General features: G+C 38.4%; 1 protein-coding gene across 4 annotated transcripts in view; it reads left to right on the top strand.

Moving 5' to 3' along the window:
* The window catches only part of ZSWIM6 (zinc finger SWIM-type containing 6), a 102,560-nt gene that overhangs the window by 84,576 nt on the left and 4,856 nt on the right, over positions 1-13,128 (top strand). For all 4 annotated transcript variants that reach the window (XM_056513754.1, XM_056513756.1, XM_056513755.1 and 1 more), the window contains 5 exons: positions 604-750; positions 2,900-3,160; positions 7,002-7,137; positions 11,621-11,778; positions 12,296-12,459. In XM_056513754.1, the coding sequence (XP_056369729.1) occupies positions 604-750; positions 2,900-3,160; positions 7,002-7,137; positions 11,621-11,778; positions 12,296-12,459 (866 nt within the window). The remainder of the gene's footprint in view (positions 1-603; positions 751-2,899; positions 3,161-7,001; positions 7,138-11,620; positions 11,779-12,295; positions 12,460-13,128) is intronic.

Below are 13,128 nucleotides of genomic sequence, written 5' to 3'. Positions count from 1 at the left end.
TACCAAACACACACTTGATCCTATTAAAGGACTTTTTTTTCTTTTTTTTTTTTTTTTAAGTAACTGTCATAGTGCAGAGAGAGAGAGAGAGGTGCCGGATAAGCTCATAATTCATGAAATTGAAACATATTTTATAATATTATTGAAACATATTTTATAATATTTTCATTTATTTCAGTTCCATCAGATTAACTTAAAAATGTAAAAAGAGTACTTTTTTTCTGACTGAGGAAATTGTAGTAAATATTTTACCAAAAAAATCGTTGTTCAAGCAGGCATTCTCAGAAGAGTGCTAGTAGTATCAAGGAAGAGATTTCAAAAGACATTGCCATTGAATTTTTTGATCCATAATATGCTTTGCTAGTGCTCAAAAAGGTTCATTTCCTTTTTCTCTCTTTTCTTATTCCTCATTTGCATATACACCAAGGGCAGTGAATTCACCCCCAAAGATACTATTTTCTCTTTCTGTGCAGAAGCTAGTGGAAAGACTTTGAATTCTGTACTGAAAGCGTTTTAAGCAGTTTTACTTGTGTAATTGTTTTGATCGGCTAACATGAGCTCTCTTTCCCTCTCTCCCTCCTCTGTATGTTTTTTTTGCCTCAGATCTTCTTCACAGGGGAGTAACCTCAATAACAAATCTTGAAGGCTGGGTGGGACACCCTTTGGACCCCATTGGGACTCTTTTCGGTAGCCTGATGGAAGCCTGCAGGGTGGATGATGACGGCTTCCATGGTTTCTCTGATTTCACAGGTAAGACCAAGCAAATGCAGAAGTCTGGTACATTTCTGCATTTACTGGAGGTATTTTTTCTGTCTTGCCTTTTTGAATCAAATCACTGTTTCTATACTACAAGAAGTCATATTTGCACATATTAGGAAAACACAAGGGGGAGAAAACATTTTTACTAAGAAAGCACTTAAAAGTTACCAGTTACTCATTTTTGAAGAAAATTCTGCATTTCTCGTTTGAATTAAAACCCAATACGACTTCATAGCAGCAGTCTTCTCCAAGTACATTGCTCTGTCCTCTTTCTGAGATATTGCAGGAAATCACAGGATCACAGACTTGTTACGTTTGGAAGGCACCTCTAGGGATCATCTAGTCTACTTGGTGTGCTTATAGCAGGGTCTCCTAGAGCAGCACATTGCTCAGGTCTGTGTCCACTTGGGTTTTGAATAACTTCAAGAGTGAAGACTATGCAATCTTCCAGGGCAACTTGCTGCAGTGTTCAACCACCCTCATAGTTATAAAGTGTTTTCTTATGCTCAGATGGAATTTCCTGTATTTCAGTTTGTGCCCATTGCCTCTTGTCCTGTCACAGGATACCACTGAGAAGAGTCTGCCACTGTCTTCTTTACATTCTCCCATCAGATATTTATACATTTTGGTAAGATCCTCCTGAGCCCTCTCTTTTCCAGGCTAAATAATCCCACCTCTCTGAGTCTCATTATATGAGAGATGCTGCAGTCCCTTAATCATCTCTGTGTTCCCACACTGGATCTCCTGCAGCATGCCCATGTGCTGGGGAGCCCACAGCTGGACACAGCACTCCAGATATGGGCTCACTGGTGCTGAGTAGATGGGCAAGATCACCTCCCTCAACCTGCTGACAGCACTCCTAAACACAGCCCTGGATGCTATTGGATTTCTTAGCTACAGTGTACATAATGTTCCAAAACAATGACAAAGCACTTAAAATTGGTAACATACATAGTCTATAAAAGATAGGAGTTGGAAAGTAGTGTTGCTCTACAATGCATGATTTAGGATAGGGATAGGATACAGCCATTTCAATTTCAGTATTTGCTCGCCAGGATTTTAACTGGTTAATGACTTAGTCTCTTTCCACCTTTGGGTTAGCTTCTTAACACCACTAGTGTGGGTAGAAACTGGATTCATTACTTTACCTGAGGCTCTTTTATATACACATCCACAATCTTCTTGGGGCTTTGCCTCAAAACTCCTTTTATTCAATTCTTCAATAAATTTCTACTCTCCCACCAATTCTGGGAAAACTTCCAATTAAAAAATTTAGAAATCAGATTCTCTGCTGTTACTAAAAATCCAAAATAATCCCATGAAATAAAAGTATTGTGTGCTGAAAAGTAACTTCTTTTGCACACACATATGTGATCTTCCAAGTGCATTCAACCTTTCCATTTGTTGCAGTTGTCCTTCTCTTTACATCTGACAATTAAAACTTTTTGTTCTCAAATTAGACTGTTAAATGCTACAAGCTGGAATAGCATTTTGTCATATGTTGTGTCTGTGAAGTACCAAATGAATTGATAGCACTCTTTAAAGCAGTTTATGGTTGGCCTGTGTGGAATTTGCTTGTAATTGTTACTAAAACTAGGACTTCTAATGTTCACAATATGCATTTTTATCATAAACACAAGTGTAACAAATTAAAAGCCTGAAAAGAGTGCTAGCAAACAGAGCATATATTAATGGCATGGAGTTCCTGGGCCTATTGTATGTGCATAATTCTAATAGCTTCAACTGACATCTGCGTAGATGTAAAAGCACTTTTCCCTTCCTCTTGCACATCAAGGCTTTAAGGAAATACAGAAATGGGTAGGGAAAGAAATTGGAATGGATCTTGCAATTTTGGCCTCATTAACACAAAGCTGGAGGAACTGCCTTTTTTTAAAATTGTGCAGTTTAAAAATGAAAACTTTTAATTTTTCTTGAGTGGATTATTTAAAACCAAATTCTATGTATTTCTGCTATGTGGAATCAGATGACATATTTTAGATTGGGGCGTTGTATTTTGACACTAGCTAATAATTGACATAATTTTAAGAAAATAATACTAACAGTGTATGTGGCATTGTAGGCAGACTATGGCTTTAAAAGGTTTGCTGATGTGTTTTCCTTTCTGTGTCACCCCTTACAGAGAACCTGGGGCAATGCAAGTCTCTGGAGTACCAGCACCTGCCTGCACACAAGTTCTTAGAAGAAGGGGAATCTTACTTAACGCTGGCTGTGGAAGTAGCATTGATAGGGCTGGGACAGCAGCGAATAATGCCAGACGGCTTGTATGCACAAGAGAAGGTTTGTCGAAATGAGGAGCAGCTCATTTCTAAGCTACAGGAAATTGAATTGGATGATACTCTGGTGAAGATTTTTCGAAAACAAGCAGTCTTCCTATTAGAAGGTAGCTGAATGCAGATGCTAACTGCTTCTCTAAACTGTCTCCACTTACTCAAGCACACAGAACTAGTGTTCCTGTAGAAACTGCCTTACATGCTTCAGATGGTTTTTTTGCTTAGAACTCCATGAAAGTTTCTATTAAGTCTCTTATGAAAATTGACATACTTTAGGTATCACATGACTGTAGATTTAAGGCATATACTGACCTATAAACCTTGTGGGTTTTTTTGAATACACTTTTTTCTTTACATATGTTGCATATCATAATGTCTGATTATACACTTCAGGCTAACTATTATATAATACAGACACCAGTTATCAACAGTTCCCAGATACCAAAATTCTAAGTATTCCTTGTATTCTGCAAAAGGAACTATACTGACAGCTTTATATATGTATGAAGATTTTGACCACTGTGCCGAAGTGAAGAGCTCAGAAAATTCACATATAATTGCTGAGGCAGAAGTGCAACATTTTATTTGTGAAAATAAAGAATACTATTTCCCTTTGAAGTTTGTGTCACAGGTAGAAATTAAAAAATTTGGTCAAATATTGTGGCTTCAGGTCTGGTCTTGTGCCGAAGTTATGACCATGACACACAATTTGTGTTTTGGCATTAGGCAGTGTTTAAATAAAATTTGTACTTGGAAGTGTGTACTTTTACCTTAACTTTTAAAAAGGCTTTACATGTAGCGCTTAAGCATCATGATCAGAGATTCCAGGGTTGTCTTTCTTGTTTTTGTTCTTTTTGAATGGAAGAAAATTTGTTCTGGGGAACAAATTAGCCAAAGGCATAGTCCGGGTTTTGAATACAATGTACATGACTTGAAGGAGTGTGGTACTGCCCTGGGTAAGTTGTGAAATTGTTACACAACAGTCAGGCTTTGCTCTATTTTTGTGACACGTAAGTCTTTTAGAACTTTGTCTTTTATGGAAGAGGTACAATAGGTTGCCTAGGTTTCCCAGCTTTAAGTCACTGTTTTTGCCTAGATGTGAAACTGCAGAGAAGTTGCAACACAGGGAAAGTTTCCATTGTGGTGGGTCTGTACTGCTGCTTTATGGCCTTTGGACAAGAAAAGCTGCTGTCTAGATCTAGCTATTAACATGCAGGATTCCTCTGCATTATAAAATCAATTTGCTGCATCTTTTTACTGGTAAGGATGCTTTAGGAAGAAGAGGCAGGATTTCTCTGATAATTTAGTCTACTACTTTGATCACTGAAATTCTTTTAATGTTTTCTTATAGGAGGAAAAGGCAGGATTTCTCTGATAATTTAGTCTACTACTTTGATCACTGAAATTCTTTTAATGTTTTCATAGAGTAGTAAAGAATTGATCATAGTAGGAAATCTTCTAATAAAACTACCTAAAAAATGGGCATTGTGAGCAATGTGTAGCAGTTGTCTTGCATTAGTGTGTGATGAGAAATCTGGCTTTCCTACAGTAGTTTCAGTTTTCTCCACATTAGATAGAAACTGCCAGTTTACATGGAGGAACAGCGTGCAGTGATGTAAGATGTTAATCACACCAATTGTGAGTTTTTTGTTGAAATTCGGTGAATACCATGAAGAAAACTTAATACATTATTAAGCTGATTTCTATGCTGTTGATGCAGATTAATGCATGCTGTATGTAGCTACCATTTGAGTGTGTGAGAAAGCAGAATGTAAGACTGTTTTGCAAGAACTGTTCTGATTTTTTGCTTGACTGCTAAATTAATGGCAGAATATATTTTCACATAAATGCTTTGTCTTGTATTCTTTGTGTCCTGACTGAATTTCTGACTGGAACACCAACTGGCAGACATACATGAAATGGTTTCTTTCATTCAGGCAATGCCAGGTAGATTTGAATGGCTTTCAACTTCATTTCAAATTATTATGAGACACACTGTCACCTCTAAGTCTTCATTGATATTTCCTTTGCAATCAGCCCTGGTCTTTAAAACTGACCACTATGTCCCTCAGAATTTTTTCATGCCTAGTGATTTCTATCCTTGCATGTTTTGCTAAGGCAGAAGTCAAAAACTTTGCTGAAACAGAAGTGAACTCACACAGCTATCCATCCATCCATCCATCCATCCATCCATCCATCCATCCATCCATCCATCCATCCTTTCAAGTGTGGTGGGTTAGAGTCTTAGTAGAAGGAGTAGCTTTTGGGACTTCTGGGTGCTATTGTCCAGTAATATTTAATACAAGATTCTTACTCTGTATCTTGCAGCATTTAATGCCTGAACCTCTTATCACTAAGGTCAGAAAACTGTTTTACACAATTTTCCTATTAATAGGAATAGCAGTCTTAAGTGTGCAGGAAAAATGGAGGAATAGGATTCATGTGCACTGTGAACATTTGAAACTCAGCAAGGAAATTGTTGCATTTAACTTTGTTGTTGTTGTTGTCTATCGTGATGCTGCTGTTATCAAGTTGAGATCTACATCTTACTGAGAGAGAAGAATCCATTGCCCCAGTAATAGGGATAGGTTTCACATAAATAAAATAGAATTTTTAAAATCATGTGGGTATGCTGGACTTAACAGCTAGCTTTTCTGACCTTGTGTTCATTGTCATAGAATTGTTCAGGTTGGAAAAGGCTAATAATGTCATTGACACCAGCCACCACTGTATTCACCACTAAACCATGTCCCTAAGTGACACAATCCACACTTAATTTGAACACTTTCAATGGCAGTGATTGCACCACTGCCCTGGGCAGCCTATTCCAATGCCTAACCACCCTTTCCATTAAGAAGTTTTTCCTAATATCCAGTCTAAACCTTGCCTGGCACAGTCTGAAGCCATTTCCATTCATCCTGTCTCTGTTTGCCTGGGGCTTTTCAGGCAGCTGTAGAGAGTGATAAGGTCACCCTGAGCCTCCTCTTCTCCAGGATAAACACCTCCAGCCCCCTCAGCTGCTCCTCACAGCACTGGTGCTCCAGACCCTGCCCCAGCTCCATTGCCCTTCTCTGCACTCACTCCAGCCCCTCAGTGTCTTTCTTGCACTCAGGGCCCAGAGCTGGACACAGCACTCGAGGTGTGGCCTCAGCAGTGCCCAGAACAGGGGGACAATCCCTGCCCTGCTCCTGCTGCCCACACCATTGCTGATCCAGGCCAGGATGCCATTGGCCTTCCTGGCCCCCTGGGCACGCCCTGGCTCCTGCCACCAGCACCCTGAGGTCATTTTCCACTTGGCAGCTTTCCAGTTACGCTGTTCTCAGACTGTGGAGCTGCATGGGCAGGACCTGGGATGTGAGTCATGACCACATCCAGACCAAAGGGTTATTTAAATGCCAATGTCAGGTGAGACATTTGAGGGATCAGGTGCTGCTTTAGTGATTGGTCATGTAATTTCAATTAAAGATACACATTTTTCTATGGTCATCATTCTTTTTTCCTGAATAAGTGATATTTCCATAATTTGTGATAAAGCAGTGGCACACCAACAGGATGCATGGGTATTTATGTGCATAATATAACTTGTGTGGAGGCAGAGCTAGGATTATGACTTTCTTCTTTTGCATACCAGGCTTGCTGAATGAGCCCCATGGAGTATTGTAACCATTCTGTCATTCATATAAGCACTGGCAGTGTGCTTAGTATTATACAATTTGCAGTCTGTCTTGTTTTCCTAAATTATACATAGTATTGAATATAACTGTAACACATTGTGTATATGTGATGCGTTATCTATTTCACTGAAAATAGCAATGTAGCTTTACCTTTTGTGCAGCAGGCTCTGTCTTTGCATACCACTTCTAGCTGAAGGAGTACTTAATGCTTTTAAAGGTTCAGAAGCTGGGGTTTTGCAGTTTGTAAAGACTGGCATTCTGTTTCCCTCTCCTGCAGGTGGACCATATAGTGGCTTAGGTGAAGTTATTCATCGAGAGAGTGTTCCAATGCACACATTTGCCAAGTATCTTTTCACCTCTCTCCTACCTCATGATGCTGAATTGGCATACAAAACTGCACTGAGAGCCATGCGGTATGTATTCATGAGTTGTCTAAAAGAATCACAAGTAGGGGATGTGGAAAGGGGCAAAATCTAGGTAATCAAGATCTAGTCTCTTTTTCTAAAATACGCATTTTTTCATTCCAGGAGTCAAGGAGGTAGTGTTTTGGTTCTGTTATCTATAAAAGTAGATGGTATCTGTAGTAACTATATTATAATAATTTATAGGTATCCAATTACTGTTTATTTAGTCTTGTAAAGCAGGATTTTCTGTTGCAAATACTTCTAGAATCCCACACCTGGGACACAAAATTTTGTGTTGTAAAGCCACTTTAGTACATGCATTCTCCCACCCATGTGGTTGTGTGTGTATGATGGTATTGGTATTGAAATAAGGAAAGAGATATTTCACCACAAGTCTCAGGATTGTTTGCCGCCGAGTCTGCTCAGCAGGACAATTTGTTTCACTTGCCTTCCTTATAAATTGACTCTCAATCAGGTCAGAGCTTGTACTTCACTGTACTTCATAACATCTTAGCCTATTTTGGGTGAATGTTGGGATCTAAATGGTGTATGTCTAATGACAACAAAATGGCTGGTTTGCATCCCATTTGTCTTCAGTAATCATGAAAAAGATGTTTCTCAGGCATTGTTCAGTATTCTCTGTCTCTGTCTCAGAGCAGATCAGATTGGTAATGATATCTCAGAAAAGACTTCTGAATGAGTTTTCAAACTGATCAGTGATAAAACTGTTTTCCACATAGAATTCAGGGAAGAAAGTGATGCCTTCTGAATTGTCTGCTCACTATCAAGAACCTAGTAGTTTATGGTTGACAAAGAATAGCCACGGCTGAATACTAAGAGCAGTCAAGTCTTAAGATGATAAAAAAGAAGAAATGTTGAACTTTCCTGGTCATTATCACCAAGCATGATTGCACAGTGATTGAAGGACGTCCTATCCACATGAAGAGTATTTAGCTTCATCTAACTGGTTGTGGCTGTATCGTTTGGAGCTACTCTCTCCAAAAAGCTAAACAGGGAGAAAATAATTCCTGTGTTTGAAGCTCTAAATGGGAGGCCCTGCATAAGAGGAAAATACAGCTATCAGTTTAAGCCCAAAGGTCTGCTTAGTCTGTTGGGTATTTTCCTGCCTCCAAGAGTATCTAGTAATGGATGTTATTGGAAGAGTCTAAAAAATGTGAAGAGTGACCTTGCATACTTGCTTATTACAATTAGCATTTTAGGAAATAGATTGAGAAGACAGAAGTACATTACTGATGAACTATTGAGAGCACTCAAATGTATGATCAGAAGGCTACCTGGGCTACTTAAGTTTGCTAGTGTTCTTTTATCTCAAGGTAAGTACATCAACTGATTATATCAGAACAGGAAGATAGTACAAAATTTGGTACATGAGGGTTTTTTGGTTTATTTTTTTGTTGTTGTTGTTGTTTGGTTGGTCTGGTTGTGTTTGGTTTTGAAGTTTTTTTAAGGGAAAAAAGTTAATTATTTTATAAAACATACTTGTGTCTTGTATTTATTTTCAGTTACTACCTTAAAGTATTTCTCAAGAGGTAGTTTGTATGGATTTTTCCTCCTTAAACTAAACTATTGAAATGATCCTCCAAGGCTGGAGCAGTCATCCACCAGCAGCTTTCCTGACTGCCTCAGTGAACATGGAGTCAATATGCAGTTTCATTTGAACAAGGTTTTGCCCAGAAACCAGTCATAACTGAAAACTTACTTTCTGGAAGTTTCCTTTCTCAACTAGAAAAACAAGTGAGACACTGAAAGATCCAGTTGATGAAATCTCCAGTTAGCCTTGGGTAGCTTCACCCTCATTTGCTATAAAGCTGTCATCTCAACCAAATAAAGTACTTCTTAAATAAACCAGTATAAGAAAGAGTTGTCTTTTTGTCTCCATCTGGTAAAGTCACAGGAGATGTCAGTGCAATCAGGGCTGTTTTCTCTCCATAGCCCTTTTTTCATCACTTTATAAGATAGATGAAGGTGCAGCCCTAGACAGTAATCATTCTTTTTGCAGTTTGATATTTGGCACTCTTCAGAAATGTGAACTGCTATCTTGAATTCTGGTGATGGCAGATTTAGACATTTGCTATTCCATGTCTGTCTGCATTCTTCTGCACTTCTTAAATTCTCCTGAAGAAGGATGATTATTTTTTCCATTCACACAAAAATGTTATTAGTTCAGTGAATAAAGGACTCCCAATACAAACCAAATGAAAAAGTAATGTAATACTGCCTTGAGGGGACAAGAATAAAGCCAAACATGAAGACTGAATGTCTGTCTCATAGCTGAGAGGTTGAATGGGTCAGAAGATGAAAACTTGAGCATCTTGTCCACCACAGGAGGGAGGAAGTGTCTGTGGCAAGGACAGAAATCCCACCTGGAAGTTAGTAAAGATGCTGCATGGAAATCTCTACAGCTGCTCATGCTTTTAGAAGTGATGGGTATTTCTTTTCTCACATTTAGTAAAGAAGTTGATTTCCCAAGATTCCAGCTAGTTGCTCTTCAGATAGAAGTGTTTAGTGTCAGTCTGCATACAAGTCTACATGGGTCAATTACCCATGGTCAACTCAGGAGTATTTAACCTCTCTGTATTCAAAACTACCTGCTGCTGTAATTTTTTGAGTTCTATTTTGTAAGTGTATGGAACACTTAATATGAAATAAATGGAAACTGAGACCATAAAGCCTTTGATGTGTGCACCTCAGGTCTGCAAGGACAGAGTTGTGGAGTCCTTGACGGTCGCTTCTGTCTACAGGTTCTGCTTGCAGCACTGAAACATATGGAGCATAACCTTGGAGAACATGGTGCAGTGACCTAGTTGACTGCTTACTTGGAATCTGGACTTGAATATTTGGCTTAGTCTGGCTTGATCCCTTGTTAAGTCTGAATTTCAGCCAGGCTTTGGGAGACAGACATTAATGGTGATGTTTAATCACAAGGTAGCTTTGCTAAAACCTAACTAAATAATTGATGTTTCAAAAGGAGGAAAAAAAGTTAAGAATGCTCAATCTACTTGTGCTTTTCTGGTGTTCCCTAACCTTGCCAAAATTGCGTGAAAGCCACCAATTTGCAACAGCATTTCTTTTCACAGCAAAAAAGCACAGAAGCTGGCAGTGAAATTCAAAGTGAAAAAAGATTTCTCCAAAACAGCCTTTCTGTCATGCTTTTTGTCTATTTACTGTTGCTCATAACTTACTGATCCCTTTCTTCACTTAAGAGTTAGGATCTTTTCTTTTCATTGAAGCTATCTTACAATACACCTCTGCAACCTCACTCCATGCTTGGAAAAAATCAGCTTTAGAACATGTTTACAAAGAGGTGTCTTAGTGCTGCTAGAAAATAGATGCAATGGGTTTTTTTCATGTTTTCTTGCACTTACATGTGTGTGATAGTTATTTAGGTGGTGTGCTGTATTTTTATATTCCTACTAGATGCATTCCCACATATATATATATATGTATGTATGTATGTATACATATACCTTTCTTAGTGAGTTCCTAAATATATTATTGTTCTATGTTATTATTATACTAATATATCATATGCTTCAGCAATTTAAAAAAAAAAAACGTGATGGAACTTAAATCCATCTTAATGCAAAAAAAACCAAAAAACCCAAAGATACTCCACAGCTGCTTACAGAACTTAGGTATTTATTTAAGTATAAGAAACTGTAACTTACATTTAAATGCCTTTATTCTATAAGCAATAGTCTGTCACTGAAAAACATAATGCACTGGATTTTCAGTGTTCGGTAGTTGCAGTTTTGTTGATGAAAGAGATGCAGCTTCCTTGGTTCTCACAGAGCACTTCCTTCTAGAAAATCTCATGCATATGATAGCTGGTAGGAACAGACCTCAGATACTAAGAGACATCAAGAAGCTAAGCACTAGATAAACTTTTCTTCTGGATATTGCCTTACTACTATTTTTTTAACAAAAAAAAAATGCTGAAACTATGCTTAACTGTATTGAAAAAAAAGCCTATTTTTGTTCACTCCTACTTTTTGTACTGATATTTATGAAGTACCTTGTGTACTGCCTGTATCTAGTGTATTACTAGGGCAGTAAGGTTAAGTCTTTGCTGTGGGCTGTCGTTTGGATTGCAGTAGTCAACAGCACATTAATTTGAATTTTTTAAGTATGAATGCTCCTTGTTGGGTAAGCCTGTTGTTGATTGATGAATACTTGATGGAGTCTGAAAATAGTTTTAAAGGAAACTTCTCTGTCACTGCTGTTTGGAACCCTAGCATCAGGTTATGATACATTATAAAATATTGGTAGATTAAAAATGCTATTGATGTAGGAGAGTTTGGCAAATGCACTTTTGAGATTCCCCAAGAAGAGAAGTTGTTATGCAATTTTTTTTTTTTCTGTAACTGAAAAAGCATATTTCATAGACAATATTCTTGCAGCTTTAGTTCAGCTCGTGAGCAACCAAATTTAATAATGATTTAATGAATGAGGATTTTTTTTCTTCTTTCAGGTTGCTGGTACTGGAATCCACAGCTCCTTCTGGAGACCTGTCGCGCCCTCACCACATTGCATCCGTTGTTCCAAACCGGTATCCCCGCTGGTTCACTCTAAGTCATATCGAATCCCAGCAGTGTGAGCTGGCGTCGACCATGCTAACAGCAGCCAAAGGTACAGGGCTGTCAGCTGTCTACTCAACTAATGTGTGCTTTTAATAATGCATGGGTAAACAGATCATAAAACTTACGTTTAGGAGTCTGGATAACAGTCTGGCAGTAGTTTGAAATGAGTACAACAAACTGAACTGGCTTAAGTCTGTCCTGTAATTTTCTAGCAAAGTAGTTAATTTAGTTACCTGATAGCTAGATGAGCTTGCTGTGAGGCTGATGAGACAGCTTTTTGTTCTGCCAACACGTGACATTGACTGTGAGACACAGAAGTGGACAATTCAGTTCTAAAATTCACAAATCAGAGTGACTTTCGGCCCTGCACTAACACCTTCAGACAGAGGAGTGGTCTCTTTTATCTTTCATTCATATGTGATTTAATTATGGAAGCTTTCTAAAACCAGAGTGTGTATAATTGAAACATCTTATCGTTGCATAACAATGTCAGGCTCAGTTATAATGGATTTCTGGGTGTTTTGGGAGCTTGTTCCATTTTGGTGATTTCTGTTTACACCTTGCAGGTGATGTTCGGAGACTGGAAACAGTGTTAGAATCCATCCAGAAAAATATTCACTCCTCATCACACATCTTCAAACTTGCCCAGGATGCATTTAAAATAGCAACACTCATGGACAGCTTGCCAGATATAACTCTTCTGAAAGTTTCTCTGGAGTTGGGCCTTCAGGTATTTCCCTCATTTGTTGTTATTATAATAGAAGAGAGAAATTCGATGCAGCATTGGTACTCATAGCTTTTAAGCACAGGAAAGGATACTGTTTTCAGGCTCTGTCGCGACTTGGTTTTAAGTTCTGTTTTCTCATACAAGGCTTAATACACTGGTAAACATAGACCAAGAATATGCACAGCCTTTTTGTGCCATTCCAGGTGGAAGGTAGAGCTGGTATTTGCTGGCTGCATTCTTCTGTTCAGAGGTGAGAGAGTGTGGTATGTTCAGGATTATATGTAGGGCTGACTAGAAAGTAAAATTGCTTCTTGATAGAAATGCACTGTATTTCTGCATGGTCTTCAGGCGTTTCTTCTTTTCTTTCTCTTCCTTTGCCCTAAATGAGAACTGGTACATGCTTTTTGAAAGCCAAGGTCAACTATAATGACGGATTGCTGAGGGCAGAGCATGTTGACAACAGCCTTCTCACTTCCATCATAATCCTTTACTCCACAAGCTGTGGTACAGTCAGATGCATCTGAGTGTGCTTGAGGTGTACAAGCACTGCAGATCAGTTTTCAGGCTCTGAGGAGAGACATTGCAAGCTAAAAGGAGACAGCCAAGTAGTAATATTAATATTACCTAACACTTTTGAATCTTAGAGTTTACGCAGTTCATTTCAACAAAAAT

This window comes from Oenanthe melanoleuca, chromosome Z (genome assembly GCF_029582105.1).
Source record: "Oenanthe melanoleuca isolate GR-GAL-2019-014 chromosome Z, OMel1.0, whole genome shotgun sequence".
In the NCBI taxonomy this organism is placed as follows: Eukaryota; Metazoa; Chordata; class Aves; order Passeriformes; family Muscicapidae; genus Oenanthe; species Oenanthe melanoleuca.
The sequence above is the reverse complement of the archived record's forward strand: the minus strand, read 5'-3'. Positions and strand labels throughout refer to the sequence as shown.